The sequence below is a fragment of the Anabrus simplex genome, chromosome 13 (genome assembly GCF_040414725.1).
Source record: "Anabrus simplex isolate iqAnaSimp1 chromosome 13, ASM4041472v1, whole genome shotgun sequence".
Classification (NCBI taxonomy): domain Eukaryota; kingdom Metazoa; phylum Arthropoda; class Insecta; order Orthoptera; family Tettigoniidae; genus Anabrus; species Anabrus simplex.
Window position 1 is genome coordinate 99,530,033 of NC_090277.1, and position 20,792 is coordinate 99,550,824.

General features: G+C 39.1%; 1 protein-coding gene across 1 annotated transcript in view; it reads left to right on the plus strand.

Moving 5' to 3' along the window:
* Positions 1-20,792, plus strand: part of LOC136885092 (uncharacterized) — a 56,512-nt gene that overhangs the window by 14,835 nt on the left and 20,885 nt on the right. The window contains exon 4 of the mRNA XM_068230197.1: positions 19,007-19,203. Coding sequence (XP_068086298.1) covers positions 19,007-19,203 — 197 coding nt within the window. The remainder of the gene's footprint in view (positions 1-19,006; positions 19,204-20,792) is intronic.

Consider the following 20,792-nt stretch of genomic DNA (forward strand, 5'->3'; position numbering starts at 1 on the left):
CAGTAAGAAACTACTTTTGTAGTGCCTGTGACTACATCATCAACAAGTTACCACTCAAGGTTGATGTGTTAAAGCATGCTCAAGTAGCTAGGTTAGACAAAATTTAAAATGCACAGTTTTCTTCCATTCGTTTTATTCTTGGAAAGGTTTCCTATCATGTTATGCAATGAAGAGAATTAAAGTACAGATGAGGTGGTGAATGAGTGGAGGTTGACGACACTTTGGTTGCAAATCACGATGCTGCAAACGATTCCAATTGGGCACAAATATCAAGAATTCGTGGAGCCGATGGACTTCTTTAGTAAAACCGAATTTCTAGAGTAATGCTGTCTATTCTCACCATACCCCATAGTAACGCAGAATGTGTACCCGATTTCAGCCTTGTGAAGAAAAATAGAACAGAGTTCAGATCATCCATGTCCAATGAATCTCTGGAGTCTATTTCTATTTTAAAGACCAGGAGTTCTGGTCCTTGTTATGAAAAAACATTTTCTCAAGACTTTTTTGCAGGAAGCTAAAAAGGCCACAACTATGACTTTCAAGTCGAACTAGCAATTGATTTGCGGTGTGTATTATATTATTTCTTGCCTGTGTTACATTAAACGAGTTTTATTGTGTAAAGCCTTTTTCAATTATCGCATATATGCTTAATTTATCAAGAAGTCCTGTTATGTATGCTTTAAACTAATATTCACCATGCCTGCTGCTGTTTAACATGGATTTCTTCTTGATGTAAGTAGATATGATTTCTTTTAAGTATCCTGTTTAAAGCATGAATTCTTGTATTTTGTGGTCCAGAAGTATTATTATTTTCGTCAAGCCGGGGTACATTCACAATGAAGTATTTATTTATTTTCCACCTAGTCGATACAATGATTGCCTAAGGCAATTTTTATTGGTCAAAAGTGGTACATGTTTCGTATATTATCAACATCTTCAGCCACATAACACAGTTTAGATGAAAAATATAAAATTGACAAAGTAATGGACACTTCTTCTAAAGCATTACTTTGTCAATTTTATATTTTTCATCTAAACTGTGTTATGTGGCTGAAGATGTTGATAATATACGAAACATGTACCACTTTTGACCAATAAAAATTGCCTTAGGCAATCATTGTATCGACTAGGTGGAAAATAAATAAATACTTCATTGTGAATCTATTGAAGTGCGATACGGACCATGAAGCTGATTTTATGTAAGCCGGGGTACGTCGAAAATCGTTAGATTTTTTGTCGTGCGTGAGTTTTACTGATAGCCTGTTTCAAAAGTTGGCAGGTATTAATGCTGAAGGTGAAATTGATAATTCAAACAAATTATTTGACATTACAACGTTTTTTATTAATGAGATGTGACAATGTATGAAAGAACCCATTACCTGTGGAGCTGGGTGAAAGGCCATGTTTGGTAGCTTTAGAAATTCTAGTTGGCAGCCAGTCTTGATCGGCAAATGGAGCAAAGCAAGTATGTGCCCCACAGGCCGCACTCTATGACGTTTGGTATCGGGTCAACAGCCAGCCAGCTCCCTGGTTGCATCGAAGTAATCACTCATTTTCAGACACCAACTCACTATAGATTTTGACATTGAGGAAGTAAGCAAACAATGCCGCTTGAAGTTCTGGCGTCAAATCTCCTGCGAAAGGCTAACCAGTGGTCAGTGCCCGCTGTGGTTGGCTGTTTTAAGTGCTTGTTTCTAATTTTCACATTCATGTATCCATTTCCATATTATACAGTCAATTTTTACAAAATGCAAGCAACGAAACAAATTTACACACCCTGAAAGATACTTTTCAGAAGATCCAATTGTCTTTAGGAGTTTTGGCTTGTCTTAACATATAAAAGGATTCACATGTAAATTCCTTGAAATACTTTGTCCCTTTCTGACAACAAGGGAACTGGTACTACTCTCATTCAGGAATTGTTTGAAATGGCAGAATTGGTCAAAAGATTTCACATCGTCAGTTTGAAAGGATTTACACAGCTTACAAATACAGTATTTTTTTTTTTTTTTTTTTCAACATTACAATAATGCACATCACTTTTCAGTACCATCCCATTGTTTAAAGTATTTGTAGCATGATTTATACAACCACATAGCTTCCTCCATATAAACTTCAAATTCTTTATCAAAACCTTCTTTTCTAGCGTTTTATAAGTTCTCTTTAACTTTGAGGCAAATGAACTTCCCTTGCAATTTGTTTTGAAGGACCTGACAAATGGTATTCAGGATTTCCATTATTTCAAGAATAGATTTTTCTTCCCTTTTTTATTTGTATGATATGTGCATGAAATACAGACTTACATGAATGTAAATGCCATGAATAGGCTTCACCTGATCTGTTCTCAAAAAAGGAACTAATATCTTAGGTGGCATTAATGCAGTTAACCCATGAACTGCTGGTTTTTTATATTTTGCTAAATTTACAAGAATTTCTATAAAAACCATCCAGAATATATTGTATAATACAATAATACCAAAAAAAGTTCATAACACGCACAAACAATGAAATAAACACTATTCCTGTATGGTAACGCTAACCGTTTGTGTACTACAAAACTCTCCCAAAGCGTTTTTTATTTTATATGGAACTTGAGGTTGCATTCAGTACAAATTCCAGCATTCCATTTAGTACACCATACGAAAGCTTGATGAACACCAGTGGCGTAATGCTGGGATCAAGGCGTGGGCTACCACTGGACTTACGTTACCCCTTTTCGATGGTTGTTTTAGTGAATGTCAAGCTTTCAGCGTTTTGAGCTGCAGCCGACAGTCAAAGGAGAAGTCTGCTGTGTTGTCAAGCCTACCCTGACCTCGGCTACTGCCAATGCTCAACCCCTGATCAGTGGAGATGGTAGCCTAAGGTTTAGCAAATTAAAGTCCGGCTTTGTGGCTAAATGGATAGAATACTTGCCATTGGTCCGATTGTCCCGGTTCAATTTTCACAATCAACCCCCTCATACTGTTAATTGCCCTGGTTTGGGGACTGGGTGTTTGGCATCTTCACCATTCATTTTATCCTCATTAGGTCACCACCAAGCCTATATAGATGCCATGCACTATTATTATTATTATTATTATTATTATTATTATTAAATAAAATGTTGAATTTTACAGCGGTCGTACCCATCGCTAACTGGTTAATTAGCTTCCTCGGGAGATCAGTGGTGGTGGTGTCCGACCCAACAAAAGAGAACACTAAACCTGAAAGATTGCATTTCATTTTAGCAGATCTACAAATAAAAACAAAACTATATTGTTCCTGTAATAGCAGCCGTTCAGTGTCTTCCTACAAGGATGTAGAAGTAAACGGGAGTGAAATACCAGCATTCTGTTATCTACATAATTAATTCAGAAGTATGAGGTGAGGAGGTATATACAATGAGTAACGCATGGTTGATAGTTAGCAGTGGCGATCTGCCGGGCCGAAGCCTAGCGCGCCGGTACCCGCACCTATCAGGCATACAGCAGCAAGCAGTGAGAGAAACGAGAGTCTGGGCTGCAGTATCAGTCTCCGATGCGTAGCTCTCGGAAATATGTGCAACTTTTTTTCTCATTGCTTTCAAGTTTTGTAAATGGAACAATGTGTCACATGCTTACATTATAATGTGTTTTAGATTTCCATGGTTCGCATTTGAGGTTTAGGGCCCTTTCACACGATCCACTGCTTGTCCCGCCACTCCACTCCACTCCACTCCACTCCACTCCACCAGAGGTGCGGTAAAAGGCCGGTAGCGTTCACACGAGACACTTCGTGTGGCGCAACCTCCATCCACTCTCGTCAACAGCAGGCTGCTGTCGACCGGCCTGAAGTGTCTTCCACACTGGGCGACCGGAAGCTCACTCGTCACTGAATCAGATTAGCTCGTTCAGACAGTCAACATATGAGCTACAAGTTCGAAGATTTCGTTTCAAAATGTCGGTTCCATTCATAGATACTGAAAAGTTAATAATCATCATCATCTTCCTTCCAAGTATTGGGCCATGTGACCCGTTACGGTCTTGCATTTTACTTTTTGCAAGACTTGAAAGCAGTCAAATGTCCTTCCGACGGGTTGCTAGCCTGAAGGAATGAAAAGTTAATAATAGAAATACAAAATCGGCCCTTTCAGTGGGATTAACGAACGACAGACTATTCAAATAAAATAAAAGGCTTCAAATGTGGAATGAAGTTTCCCATGAAGGGATTCCACTTGCTGCCGAACTGGATAACTCCAAAAAGAGAGAAGTTGATATCTACAGTAATAGGCTATATGTGTTATATGTTAACAATTTTCGATATTCCAATAACATGGGTCATTGAAAAATAATTAATCAAGGCTTTTTAGCAGTCTTCATTTCAAAAGAACTGCTTCCAATTAAATTACATAATAACATTTTCTTATTCGGACCGAACACGATAGCCACAGTCGCTTATGTGCCGCCATTATCCAGTATTCGGGAGATAGTGGGTTCAAACCCAACTGTCGGCAGCCCTGAAGATGGTTTTCCGTGGTTTCCCATTTTCAAACCAGGCAAATGCTGGGACTGTACCTTAATTAAGGCCACGGCCGCTTCCTTCCCACTCCTAGCCCTTTCCTGTCCCATCGTGGCCATAAGACCTATTTGTGTCGGTGCGACGTACAGCAACTTGTAAAAAAAAAAAAATCTTATTCGTGAGAACTACCAGTCTTATTTACAGAAGGTAGGTGTAGGTAGCAAGGCCATACTGGTAGCTCACTAAATCAGTTGTTCAAACGGTTAACATTGTGTGCGTCACAAGTTTGAAGTTTTTGTTTCAAAATATCGGCGGAATACATTTTCTCATGTTTGTGTCCTGACGCTGTAAACTTGCTTCAAGGATTGACAACAATTCAAACAAATTCCCACTCATACGAAAGTAATTAAGAAACATTTTTAGATCATTGGTACGTTCATCTAGAAGAACGATGAGTTCCTCGTTCTAGGCGATATGAATTCTATGGATGGACCCAATGAACCTTAGTACTGTTCTTTCACCTCTACCTTCTTTTCGGAAGAATAAAAATCCCAAGGATAATGTGCGCGTCCATGGACCAGATTCAAACCGAGACGGAAATATGAGGTGGGGACGAGAAGTTGCCGGTGAGTTGACGGAAGTGGACGGCAAGTGTCTGAGAAGTGGAGTGGAGTGGAGTGGAGTGGCATGGCGTGGCGTGGCGTGGAAAGCAAGTGGACCGTGTGAAAGGAGCCTTAGGCTTCACTGATAGCCTTGGTAGCCCTCAGTATGCAGCACTGATGAACACTCTTCTCCAGCACATCGGCGTCTCTTTATGCCCAGGGTTGGAAACAAGAGATGATCTAGTCTGTCATAGCGCGGGTTATTGGATATCCAGTTTTCTGTGATGCTTGACGTTGATGTTTGATGGTCTTCCAGTGCCCTTTGATGCTATGCCAAACGTGGTAAGGTAGGTTTGTATAATTTCGCGCCTAAATTCTAGCTGCTTGTTATATGCCTTTCGCTTGGAGATTTTGCTTACAATCCATGCATTTACAATGGCAGCGTCTAGTATCCAAGTGAAAATTGACCGCCAACATTTCTTTTTTGTGTATGGAAATTCTGTATCTACATCGATGTTGTGTTGGTTCATCACGTCAGTGCCACCCGTGCAACGATTTTACTCGCCAATAATTCGAGGCTGTGATACTTGAATTATCTTCTTGTCAGCTTGAGAATATCCCTTTTCTTGGAATATTGGATAGACACTATGGCATGTACAAGCCACTGAAACAACATTATTTATCCACTTGACTACAATAATGCCTTCTCTTTGTCAGTGAGACGAGACTATATCTTCTCTCTTCTTTGTCTTGGACATTGCTCCTTTCTTTGGTAAAGTGCAGGTCTTTGGACATGATAGTTCCTGTTCCATCATTTCCTCTTTGTTTTAGATTATACAGTACCCTATAAGAGGTTGAATCCAGTGAATAAATTGTTAACTTGAAAGGAAGATTTTTAATGTCTTCAGGAAAAATCCTCTACCATGTTTATAAGAGGAGCTGCACGTTTACTGATCTCTTGTTTATATTCCGTCTTCTCCACATTTCATTTCCTGAACAGCAACCTTGGGATCAGGATCATTAGAGAAAAGATCATATTTTGTACACTGATCCACAAGAAACTCTAAAATTTCATTGTACACAAAATACTTATATATTCATAAATTGGTCATGTCTTATATCTCTGATAACTAGGATTTGGAAAGGGTTTGTTGAACTCTTTAATATCACCTTTGATCCATAAAATATTTTCCACTCTTGTTGGCGCCTTCTGGATTTGAAAAGACGACATTGACTGCTCCTCAGTGTGAGCGGTGTTTCAAACAATGGATTTATTTCCTTGAATTACTTCTGCTTTTGAAGTCAGGTGAAAACCACTGAAATTGTCTAGAAGAGCTTCGCCATTTTTGTATGCACAATCTACGTCTGTTAGAACGCTGCTACTGGGGGCTCAATGTATATCTTACTGACATCAAGATTATTGACATAGGCCATCTCAGTGGCCTTTTCTAAAGTGAAACCAGGCATGGAAATAAAGAAACACCGATGTACAATATTAGTCTCCCATAACCTGCTGGCGTTACCATATGTAACAGCTCTAATTCTCTTATCACAGCATAATGGAATCATGTTTCTAGAGTACACGTCCAGCATAAAATAAAAACGTTTATAAGCAATTGGTGATAATTTACATACTGGAATCGTACATCAATTTTCCATGTGTGAAAAGGTTGTGATTTTAGCGCCATAAAAACATGTCTGAAATTTCAAACTGTAATTAAAGTTATTCCGCTCTATAACACAATATTCAAATAATAACCCATCAAAGTCTCGACAATGAAACCTTAATATTGTTGAATTGTAGCCAAAACACTCCTCAGCGTTACCATATGCTAGCCATTCATGGGTTAAGAAATAATACTATGTACTGTAAATACATGACCACATTTCTTTATATCGATACAATATCGATGATGCCGATGCGTAATGAAGAACACTTGTAAAAACGAAGTAATAAAAGAGATTGCCCCAAAATAAGCAGATTCACAAAAAAAAAAAAAAGAGGGGGGGCATTTCAGGTTTTAAAAAATTCCCCCCAGACAATCGTCTAAAAAGGAGGGCATGTCCGGATAAATGAGGATATCTGGTCGCCCTATATGTTAATGCATTTACCAATAGACATGAGGACCTGTTATTCTAAATTCTTTGCAATTTATTTATTTATTTTTTTTCCCATTCACATGGTATTGTCGTATCGAGATTTCACTATAGTTGTGTTATGTACTTAAGTGCTGCAAGCTTGCAATGGAGTTTTACAGGAAAGAAGCATTTTCATACACCAAATTATGCTTGGATTACTTTATATTTAAGGCTGTCTTAGCTGAATGGGAGCATAAGCTAGGTGGATTCAGGTTATTTTTTTACATAAATTGGGAGGTAACTGACATGGAAGGAGTGAGAACAGTTGCTGATATAAGCAGGTGAAAACAATTAAAGGACACTATTCATTGTGAATAGGTAAATGCCAGTCTACAATGGATCATACTGGATGCAGCCATGTACATGAATTTCTGAATTGGGTGGGATGTTTTGAAGCTGGCCCCGCAATCTAGGGGTAGCGTGCCTGCCTCTCGCCTGGAGGCCTCGGGTTCAATTCGTGGCTAGGTAAGGGATTTTTACCTGTACCTGAGGGTTGGTTCGAGGTCTACTCAACCTACGTTATTACAATTAAGGAGCTATCTGACAGTGAAATTGTGACTCCAGTTAAGAAAACCAAGAATAACGGCTGGGAGGATTTGTCGTACTGACGATGTGTCACCTCGTAATCTGCAGGCCCTGGAGCTGAGAAGCGGTTGCTTGGTAGGCCAAAGTCTTTCAGGCTATAGTCTCATGGGGCTGTTTGAGAAGGTTAGGTTGCCAGAGACAAGGCCCTGTTAATTCATCATCATGCTAAACCATCTCCAGTTTCCCGGGTGTGGTATATGAGCCTCCTCCATCTCATCCTGTCCTTGTACCATTCTTCCGCCACAACTTGTCCCAATCATGACCTCTCAGCAGTACATCGTTCTTAACTAAATCTATCCATTTCCTTCGTGGCCTTCCTATGGGTCGTCTTCCTTCTACTATTCTGTCAAATTCCTTCCTTGCAGTTCTGTTTGCTGGCATCTCTTCATGTGACCAAACCACTTCAGTCTTGATATCTGAATCGTATTGAGGAGAAAATCATCTATTCCTACTTCTCTAATTTTCTCATTCCTAATCTTGTCTTTCCTGGTTTTCTGGATCATAGTGCGTAGGAATTTCATTTCAGCTGCCTGAAGTTTGGAATTATCTCTATTGGTCAATGTTGTGGTTTCGAGACTATGTAAGAATTTGTGTATAATAGGACTTGTACAATGTCATTTTTGTTTTCATGGGTATTTGCTCATCCCACAGCAGGTGTCTTACCTGGTGGTAAAATTGTGTTGCCTTATTAATTCGATTATTCACCTCTTGTTTTGCTAGGTTGTCATTTGATATAATGCTACCCAAATATTTGAAAACTGGAATGCTGTCCAGTTGGGCTTCATTTAACATGACTATTGGTTCTGCTCCTTCCCCATACACTTTCATCACCACCGTCTTGGTCTTGCTGATGTTTAAGCCATATTTCTTAAACTCCTCATTCCAGCTTTGCATTTTCTCTCCCAATTCCTCTTCTCAGTCACTCCAGATCGCAACATCATCTGCAAATGTGAAGGCTTTGATATCTCCATGTTCTTTCCTTTTAATAGATTTCATTACTACATCCATTACAATAATAAATAAAAGTGGTGACAATGAGCTGCCCTGCTGCACTTCTCTCTTTGTTTCAAACCAGTCCGACAAACCACATCCTACTTGAATACAGCTTCTGTTCCCACTATACATTTTCACTTTGTCTATGAGGCTATCTCGCACTTGAAGTTCTTTCATGCATTGCCAAATTCTTTCCCTTGGTTCACTGTCGTATGCTTTCTCAGTGTCCAAAAATATTAGAATTATAGGCTTGTTCTTCTCCCAGTATTTTTCCATTAGCATCCCAATTGCAAATATAAGGTCTGTAGTTGACCTTCCTGGTCTGAAACCATACTGCTCTTCTTCCAAAATTGGTTCAGCAATATCTCTGATTCTGGTCTCTATGATTTTTTCCAATATTTTCAGGACATGAGACAGTAGTGTGATACCACGGTAATTAGTACATTTTCGTCGGCTTCCTTTCTTGAACAGTGGTACAATGATCCCCATCTTCCAGTCCTCAGGAATAGTATTTTCCTCCCATATCTGGTTGAGCAATCTGTAGAGCCATTGGATTACTGGAATTCCCGCTGCTTTCAGCATATCTGCACTTAGTTCATCTATGCCCACTGCCTTTCCTTATTTCATGCTCTTGAGCGCATTTTCAAATTCAAGCCATGTAATTGGTGGTTCAGTTGTGGTTCCTCAACTCGGCTCTCCTCTATCCGTTGTTATGTTTTCTGTATCTCCATTTAGCAGCTTTTCAAAATAGATCTTGAATTCTTGTTTAACTTCTCCCTCTTCTTGTGCCCGAGTTCCATCAGCACGTTCTATTGCTTTTATGGTCTCTTGATCCCTTTGCTTGTTTTTCACTACTCTGTATAGTAATTTCCTCTACTGTCCTCTTCCAGTTTGTCTGCAAACTCATTCCATTTCTTCTCTTTTTCTTCCTTTACAATGTTCTTTACAGCAAGTTTCTTGTTCCTGTATACTCCTTGAAGTCTTTGTATTTCTTGTTCATTTCGTTCTTGTCCCTGTTTTTGTTTTTCCTTGTCCAGTGCCTTCTTTATTTGGTTTCTTTCTTTCACCGCTGTTTTTACTCTTATCATTCCACCATGGTGTCTCCTTTTTTCTTTTGATTGAACTTGTAACTCCACACAGGTTTTTGGCTTCTCCCACAAAGGTGTCTTTGAAGGCCTTCCACTCTTCATTAACACTGGTTACTTCACTCTTCGGCAAACTCTGTTGAATCCTTAGTTTGTATTCTTCCTTTATTTGGACTTCTTGCAACTTCCCTGTTAATTAAACTAAGAAAAACCAGGTGAGTTGGCCGTGCGGTTAGGAGTGCGCAGCTGTGAGCTTGCATCCGGGAGATAGTGGGTTCGAACCCCACTGTCGGCAGCCCTGAAGATGGTTTTCCATGGTTTCTCATATTCATACCAGGCAAGTGCTGGGGCCGTACCTTGATTAAGGCCATGGCTGGTTCCTTCCCATTCCTAGGCTTTTCCTGTCCCATCGTCGCCATAAGACCTGTGTCGGTGCAAGGTAAAGTAAATAGGAAAAAAAAAAAAAAAAAAACTAAGAAAATCTCTTGTGAGATCCAGGGTGAAGGGAATCCTGCTTTTAGTAGTGTTAATTGTTTGAGTTGGTTTCCTAAAAATTTTGAAAGGAATTGTTGTTTCTGGTTTCTGTCATGTCAAGGAAATTGAGTTATTGATTTCAGATTCCAATGTAAACTCAATGAAAGGGTCTAATGAATTGAGCTGTTCTAATACTATTGAACTACTAGTAATTTGTTGATCAGTAATTGCAAAGATATTGTTATCGTATCTATCCCATAATGCAATCCCCTTGATGTTGTTTAGACCGGGCGAGTTGGCCGTGCGGTTAGGAGTGCACAGCTGCGAGCTTGCTGGGAGAATCCCACTGTCGGCAGCCCTGAAGATGTTTGTCCGTGGTTTCCCATTTTCACACCAGACAAATGCCGGGGCTGTACCTTAATTAAGGCCACGGCCACTTCCTTCCCATTCCGAGGCCTTTCCTATCCCATCGTCGTCATAAGACCTTACTGTTGTTACCTACTACTACAGTGGTAACACAAACAAGGCACAAACACAGTTAAAAGGGAAGGTAAGAGTACAATACACAATATAAGAAAACACTACACACTCGGAAAAACAGTAGCTGGCATCACGCGGGTCTCCAACAAAACATGTATGTAAACATCAGTAGGGCCAACTAGTGAACAACAAACCGGGAAGATGAAAAGGCTGGAAACCTACCAAAGGCATGGACATGGCTTAGATAGCGGATTCTGAATAAATCACCGTGATCCTTAGATTTTAAAAATATTATTTACAAGATAATTTTACAAATACATTCCAAGTTATGAGCTATAAGTTCAGTGATATACATAGGTTATTTCGTAGCAGTGTAAATTCAAATTTCAAATCAACTATACATCTATTTACCAATGTAGTTGTACAATGCAATATACAGTGATGTGAAAAAGGTTATCCAAAACTTAGCGTACCTAAAGTGATACAGAACTACCAGAGGCAAACCCCAAGGGAAATAATATTAAACTACACTCTACATATTTTAGTGAAACAAGAAATGGGAATGCCTCGGAAACGAACAGCTAAGTCTAGCTGAAAAACTAAGGCGTCATAAGTAAGTAACTAATTTGGTGAGTCTAGGCGAGTTTAGGGCAGACTCCTGTATGAAAAGCAAATCGGAACATTACGGAAATTTTAGCAGGACAGAATTCAAGAGTGCTTACCCGAGGAGAGAGCCATCCCGAAACCGGGGGACGTCAACCAGATAGGCTGCTCGCAGACAGATAGACCAAGACTGACAGAATTCAGGATACAGAATTAATTCGAACACTGCCTCGCTCACTATATATAGGAATTACTGGCCTTGGAGGCAGCCAATCGGCGTGCACGTGTTCCCTATCGCCACCTAGACTCACCAATCACAACCTTACTTTTGATCGCGAACTTTGACTAACATTCTAGAATACGCATGATCGCGAAAGTCGTATTTTTCCAGAACAGACAGAACACATTTTCTAGAACACATACCAACAAAGTAACACACCTTGTACAAAGTTATGTAACTTTCTGGATCGTTCCAGGAACTATAGAACAGAATTCTACTATTTACAAATGCCTATGTTACAATATTATACAGTACAGGTTAGGTCATTAAATTATCTTATGCTCTACAAATAACAGTACAGGTCAGGTCATGATAAATAAAACATTATATAGTACTTCGCCAATAAAGTCTTAAAAAAATTACATTCCACTCATGCTACATAGTTCACTTGTAACACTGTCGGTGCGACATAAAGCAAAATAGTAAAAGAAAAACTTGTTTAGGGTTTTGAGCTTCTTTGGATTCTTTCAGTTTCATATCCTCTTTTACTCTAACCTTTCTTTTGTGAGTACTTGCATTCTTCGAATGATCGGACCCCTTGCCTTTTCTTTCTGATTAGTATTTAAGATAGTATGGTAGTCACTGTCACCATTTCTTGTCTGTCCCGACTGCCTTCCCTGGTCTGCTATTTTCCCTGCTATGATTCACCATTGCAACTATCATCCTTGGCTGACACTGCAACCGCTGCACAGCCTTTTGCTCTGTGTGGCGCTGTGGTGTTTAGTCATTTGACCTTTCACGTATTTCCGTTTTCATAGCACAGTTTATGAGCAAATGGATGGTGTTGCCAGGGATAACCCTTGTCGCCAATCATCGCTAATTTGTATATGCAGAATTTTGAAGAATGCTGTCTTCAACTTTGCACACTCAAATCAAGCCTTACATCTGGTTGAGATATGTCGATAACACATTTGTTATCTCACCCCATGATGAATATGAATTATGCATATTTTTTGAACGGCAAATCTGCAAACATTAAATTTACCTGGAGATTGAGCGTGGAAGATGTTTGCTGTATCTAGGATATCAGATGGAAGTTTAGGTTATTCAGTTTACCTATCCATGTTAAGAAAACAGATTGCTCTTTTGACAACGTTGCCATATCACACAGCTCTGCTCAACAGCACCTCGAGAAAACGGCGGAACACATATTGGTGAAACCCTGTACTTCAGTTCAAAATAAAAGAGAAAGAAAATAAGCTGCAGATTACTTTTTTGAAATCTAGGGTATAAGGGTTGTAGGGCAAGGGGAGGGCTTATTTCGATTTTTACAGCAACATGGATAAACTACTTCACATACAAAACCTCAGTATTGAAGTTCAAGACAAACTGGGAGAAAATAGACAACAGATAATTATTATAGGCTCGGGGTGAGGGTTGCAGTTAATTGCATTTACCGTATAATCTCGAATGCCACCGAGTAAGACCCGCACCCCTGAAATGAAATGTCGTATGGCTTTTAGTGCCAGGATATCCCAGGACGGGTTCGGCTCGCCAAGTGCAGGTCTTTCTATTTGACACCCGTAGGTGACCTGCGCGTCGTGATAAGGATGAAATGATAATAAAGACAACACATACACCCAGCCCCCGTGCCATTGGAATTAACCAATTAAGGTTAAAATCCCCGACCTGGCCGGGAATCAAACCCGGGACCCTCTGAACCGAAGGCCAGTACGCTGACCGTTCAGCCAACGACCCACACCCCTGTTTTGAAAGAACAAAATTTAAAAAAAAAGAAGTGAAGTCAAAATTATTTACTGTCTTTACTAACACACATCAAATGATTAAAAAATCCAAATAAAAGTAAACAAACGTTTCCAGAACGATATCCAGCAAGTTCATCATCACCATCAGTACCAACTTCAGAACTTTCATCACCATCACCTTCCCTCAAAATGTCATCACTGCCATCCATAGCATTAGAAATGTTATATTTCCTGAAGCTCTTCCGTATGAGTAATCCAGGGATAAGATTCCATGCTGTAAAATCCACGAACACAGCAGCTGAACTTCCGGGTGCTGAATGCAACCAGTTGGCGTCAGTGTGTGATTATTTTCAATTTCTGGAAACTGTACACTCAGTCCATGGAAAGCTCTACGATCACCACTACATGTTAGCACATTTTTCTTCTTTCTTCAACCGCGAATACACGACTCGTCAATATCGTTTTTCCTACCAGCGGCACGATTTCCAATAATTTTGGCTTCCCAAACTAATTTCATTTTCTCACTCGCAGTAAAAGATTGCAAACGGTTTGTGGAATTCTTGTTGATACTCCGAGAACATGCGTGAGCCTGACGCCAAGCACGGAAGTAGCATATACTGAGAGCGGAGAGAGCATTGTTGCCAAGCCGTGCCAGCGGTGATGCCCAATTTACGCGCATTCGGAAAGATAAATTTCCCAAAATTTTAAATAAGACCCGCACCTACTTTTGGAAGCGATATTTTTGAAAAAACCGTGCGGGTGGTATTCGAGATTATATGGTAATAAATTTGCCCAGGCAACGCTGGGCACTACTGTGCCGTCATATTGCCCTGCGAAAAGAATGGTAACAATTCAGAGATGCCAACTGTTACGATTCAATCGTAATAATTACGAATTACCCATTGTAATTACGCCTTTACGAATCACACACCACAAATTACGATTTGTTGTTGATTTTTAAATCTAAGTGTATGAAGTGTTCAAAAAGACACAAAAGGAATGCCATTACAGCTTGAATTCTCAGAATATTATTTCCGGATTTCTCAGTAATCATTTATACCCCCTTCCTGTCCCTCGATTAAGAATATTTCGAGTTTTCACACACCGAACGCAGTGTGTGCTTCCAGTACCGGAAATATAGGCACCTGTGAACTGGTATAACTTGCGGAGTGGTTGTTTTTGTTCCTCACATGATCAGACTTCCATGCAAGTATGCGAGTTCTTTTGTCTTTGTTTTAGCGGCAAAGTGGTGACAAACTCCGTTTAATTGTGAATACTGTGTGCGTGACTGTTGAAGAAGTATTTATTGCTATTTTAGTTGCCAAATTTACATATATTGCTCTTCTGGAATATATGGTAATCGTGTGTTACGAAATGTGAAAGGTTTGAAATAATGAAGCGATTTCTTGTGCAGGAAAATACGTGTGATTACGTTACCGTGACTAGTGACGCTAGTAATAAACCAAAAATAGTTCAAAAATTTAGGGAGGAAAACTCAAAAGAATGGCCCTGTTTACTGCGTTCCTCAAAATCTAATTCACACGTGTTTTGTAGTGTGTGTAGCCGCGATTTTTCAGATGCGCATGATGAGGAAGAACAAGACTGAATCCCGCGCTAATATGAACTCAAAACTGTTGTAAGATCTCTAAAAAAAAAAATCTACGACCCCTCCCCCGGTGCTTTAGCGGCTGCATTACGAGTTGCCTTTCTCGAAAGTTGGCATCTCTGACAATTAAATGTGCTTGTGAAAATGTGGCAAAAATAAAATCAGTTTAAGAAACAAAAGCTAAATAACGAAATCAAGCATAGATAATCATCATAGTGAATTTCTGTATCAGTATGTCATGCCGTGATGTATCACTGAACACCACGGCATCAAAATCTTCAGTAACAACTGCTGTACAATATAAGAATATTAGAACACACACATAAATAGAGGACTCCTCTTCAGCAGTGATAAGCTGTCGGCGGTTGACAGCATAACATGTACCATAGCAGTTCAGGAGGAAAATGAAGGAAGGCAACAAAGCGATGGCTGTTACCGCCTTCGTGCTTCCTCCCTGTGAATGTATTTATTAAATAGAAAATATTAAGTAATTATTTTAATAACTCATGGGCAAAAGCATGCCTCAACCATTTTCTTTCTTTCATAATACAATATAAATTACATAGTAATATTCCTCAATCATGAGGAATTGTGAGTGTCTAAGAGGGGGGTGTGTTCATTCATTATAGGTCCATAAGAACAATACTGTTTTCTTAACATGGAATGAGCTATAATAGATATCCTCAGATCCTTTCACTACCCCACTTAGCACCCTTATCAGCCGAGCAAGGGAGGTTTATGTGGAGAATAAGTTATATGGTGAACTTGAATTCCTAAAGAGAACATTCGTGAGTAATGGCTGTTCAATGAAACAGATTGACGAAATGCTACATCCTAAGCCAAAGGGCAGATAATCACATGATTCTTCTCCTTTGAGTCTGGCCGTCTTGATATACCTACAATCTGTCACAGAGAGGATTGGCAATATTCTCAGAAGGCGCAATATCAAGACTATCTTTAAGCCTAATATCATCGTAGGCAATTGCTTGCTTAACCCTCTTCCATCCTTCCCGATTCCTTTGCAAAGCTTACAATTGATTTTCCATTTTGTAATCACAGTTATGATTTGCGACTTTTCTTTAATATTAAACGTTTTCCATTCCTTTTGTGACATGACACACTATTTAACAGTCAGACTTATTTGAAATTTATAATCTACTGAAAACAAGAGTTTGAAAATAAGTTTTACATTGTTGTCAGCATCCCCAAATATGTAACAAACAGAAACCAACATTGAATGTTATACTCGATTCATTTCTCTGAAAATAAGACAAAAAATACGCTGTTTAGAACGCTATGTCATAATAAGCAATGTTGTGCCATGACGAATAGAATACCAAGTGTGATCACACTGCTTTCTCAACATTGTCGTTGGTGGTGCCGCTGGAGTGTGGTGCTGCAGTCGCAACGCACCGGCTGCAACAACACGTGCACCTAATTGTCAACAATGGTAATAGCGTGCATGCGTAAAACTCGTGGTGATAATTTTTAGGCCTATCGAGGGAATTTCCTGTTTAAATATTTTCTGAAAGCCTGTGTTAGTATCTGTGCAGTGCTTTGTGTGTGCAGTCAACCAGTTTTGTTCCTAGTTGTAAATCGGCTGACAGAAGGAAGCTTGATGGTAGATGATTTTTTTTACACCACCAAAAGAAAATAAAGTTTGCTAAGTGAGCGAGACTTATTTCGCGGAAAGATAAGAAGCAATTGTCGGCCAAAAGCAGAATATGTGATCTTCATTTTTCGACAAATTTAATTATAAAGTTTATGGATCTGGCAGTGGCACAAGTTTCTGCCACCATTTTGAACTCGGGTATTGCTGCAATGAGGGTCTGACTGGCATTAACCATCACAACCTGCGACGTAAGCACGTCGTCACTGTGGCTGAATAATACGTCCACCGCCTGCCCGTCCGCTTACAAGGCTTTGTGCCCGCGGGACCACCTCATTTCTAGTCCATAGGATGGGAAGCAGGTAGGGTTTTTACATTCACACCTTAGTTTTTAAGGAGATTTTTTTTTTTTTTTTTTTTTTTTTTTTACATGAAAGCTGTGAGACAGAACTGTAGAAGTTTGCAAATGCTTGAACACTTAATGTTTTTGTTTCGCTGGTTTTAAATCCAAACCTATTGAATCCTTCCTTCCACCAATTAAGTCATTAACGTTTTAAGTGCTGAGTTACCAGTTGACTGTTTGGTACTTCATTGCTGAGTTTTTCATTCATATGTAAAATAAATTATAGAAGCCTCAATTTTTAACTTATCAGTGGGGTGATTAGAGTAAAATAAATGTTGGTTCTTTATAAATCTAAATGCAAATGGAAAATCCTACACTTAAGTTCAATATTATTTTGAGAGAAAGCAAAATTACGCTGTTAGTGAAAAACACACACGCACGCATGCACGCGCGCGCGCGCGCACACACACACACACACACACACACACCTTTATACAAAGTAAAGAGTCCAAAATAGAATGATTTTTTAAAATCTGTAGGGAACTAATACTGTACATGTAACTCCTTACAAGTGCATAAGTTCATATTTTAAAATACTTTCTAAACCTGGAATGTGGCGACAGCTCAATATTTTCCACCAGTTATTTGTGATACCGATTTGTTTCATCAGCAACCAGTTGCACGACTCCACTGGCACAATAGTTTTTTAAAAATCAGTGATTTTCGGGTTGTCATCAAACATTACTCCCAGAGTCTGTCACAGTTACTTGAAAGTCTGGTGGAGAAAAGTCATCCATCCACCACGAAAGTAGTAATGAAATAGCTTTTGAATTCACAGTGTTTTTCTTCTTTTGTTTAGAAGGAGGCTGTGTTTCTTTTTCGCTTACAGTATTTTCAGCACACTCTGTATCATCTCACTTCCAAAATTGCTTAACAATTCATTAAAGTCTTCTGCTGTTGTTAATAACTGAAAGATTCTTTGATCCGAAATAACATCTCTGCGGGAGCAACTAGCTCGTTGTTCTGCCATGCTTGTTTACATCACAGATGAACTCCAGAGACGCCTATAAAAAGCTCGGTAAGATATTCCCAGAGCTATAAGCCGTGATCAGTTACTTCCGCATAATGCCCAACAGATGGCAGATCATGCCATAGATCAAATTGGCACTCGAGAGTGAACCGGGAAACTTAAAAAAATTAAAGTTGTCATGCACCGTCTATAGATGGGCGTAGCAGTGCTGGGCCAGCCGCGTCAGCCCGTCTATAGGTGGGCGTTTAAAGATAAAAATTTCATTGTTCCGTATTGAAATTATTAACATTAAAAATTAAAAATAATTGAAGTTCAACCAATTCAATACATAAAAGAAAGAAATGTAGTAATTACATTCTTATTTAAATGGGACCGGTTTCGACCCTAGTCCAATTATACTGATTTGCGTCATATATTTTTTATATACGTACTTAACTTCCCGCAACCGAGACAAATATTGGACCTTCAAGACATTCTCCACTCTACTTTGGCGTTCGAGACCGCAGCGCATGACCTTGAATGTACCGCGCTGATCACCGGGAACTGGCGGTTTGCTTCTACAAATCTATTCGTCTGCGACTTCAAGTTATTTATAATCTTCATATATTATTTGATAGTGTTGTGACTTTGTGCCTGACAGAGTGTGAAACTGACCTATTTCTCCAATATTCATAAACATTGTGTGATTTCACCTACTTGTTTTTACGGCTGACGATGACCTGGACTAGGGTCGAAACCGGTCCCATTTAAATAAGAATGTAATTACTACATTTCTTTCTTTTATGTATTGAATTGGTTGAACTTCAATTATTTTTAATTTTTAATATAGGTGGGCGTAGCACTCGTCGGGTTTAAAGGTTGATTTTACTCTGCCCCATAATAATTTCTTTCATTTACTAGTCTTATGTATTTCACCTGACCTTGCTGTAGTACATTCCATCATCCGTATTTAAATTTATTTAATCTTCTTTTTGTTTTGTTCTTTTTTGTTTCAGAGGACGTCAAACCTATCGATGATTATTTTAACCTTCTTGAGCTTCCTGATATTATTCCAAATGAAACAATTGAAAGTACTAATACAACTGCTGTCAGTAGTTCAAGTCCCTCTGTCGACTTCAGCACGTTGGTGGCTCTGTCGGAAGAAGATGCTCATCCTTTGGTAGTTAATGACGAAAGGAGTCCAGATAATCCTGTAAGTGAAAGTCAGTGCATCAATAACAGTAATAATAGCTACAACATGGATAATTCACCACATATAATGGGAGATCTTTCCTTCCTAGAAACTGACAGTGAAGAAGCAGCAAAAATGAGATCATCAAAAGGTAGTACTATCGAAGAAACACACTCTGGTAATGAAAGTGATTCTGATATACCTGTAATTGAACTTGAATCTGAAGATGAGGAAGAGAAGCATGAAAACTGGAGGAGAGCAGTGGGTGATAACGCATTCAATAAAAATTCATTAAGTTCTATTAATGAGAACTTGCAACGTGAAATAGAAGGAAACTCGTCTAGTGGGAGAGATGGATCATTTGAAGTTGAAGAAAGCTTGCTTATTGATTCCAAAGATAACAATGCTCATTGCGAGAATGTTACTGGCAAGAATTCAGTCTCGGTTGATGGTGTGAAGACATATATTGTCATTTGTAAGGATGTTGTTCCTACATTTGATGTTGATCAATTGAAAAGAAATGGAATTTCTGTTCAAATTTTAAATCCTAATTCTAGTTTAATAGCTACCGATAATGATAAACCAGAAATGAGTTCTGTCAAGGAAATTATTGGTTCTGATTACAGTTCTGCTGAGCATATCAGTAGCGAGCCAGGAAGGCCATACAATATAGTGGAGGATAAAGTCAGAATTTGGCTGGGTGATTTCGGGTCAGAATGTGAAATGGTAATAACCCCGGCACATCTTTTTCATTACATTGTTCAGAATTTTGTAAGCAAGCCAGAAAATGGGGAGGTTGGTAGTTCAGCCATGGACAGAAAAGTAGAAGTGGTCTCTCCTATGTTGTCGGAAGAAATAGGAATTATAAGCAAGAAGCTGTCCACAGTTACTGTAAATGACGCTAGAAATTTTTATGCAGATGCAGCTTCTCAGACAGATTCAGCCCCTAGCAAAGAGTCACCTGGTACAGTTTCAAGGGATGATTCAGAACCGTGGAGTAGAAAGGCCTCTGAAAGATTCTCAATGTTGAAATCTCTGACAACAGCAGTTTCCTCGAACAGTTCCACTAAACTGATTCCTCACTCAAATCTTCTCACCTCATCAGGAAACTCTGTCAATGATGGAACAGCACTTATACCATACAATGTTGCTGAGTGCACAGAGGAATTTTATGCTCCTTATGTTACAAAGAGGAGACGCACATGGAAGAAAACTGATGTAATGAAACATGAATTGGTGTTGGGTGACAGTGATGCTACCACACCTGATAGTACAAAAGACACGTCTAGTGATAAGCAAACTCTGGATGAATTTAATGAAGGTTTCCTGAAAGAATCATTTTCTTCTGGTTCTTCCATAAGATCATCTAAATCTTTAATAAAGTTTGGGTCATTGGTTAAAACTTCTCCCACAGTGAGACTAGCTCGTCTCATTAAGTACAAAGCTAATAGATTTAGGAGGCAGGTTAGATGCTCTGCTAAATCTAAAGTTGCTCATTGGAGAAAATCTGTCATATCACCTGATACTACTCTGGAATCATCTGATGTATCATCTCTGAACAAGAAATCAGTAGCTCTAAGTGAACCCTCTACACCATCCGAAAGACAATT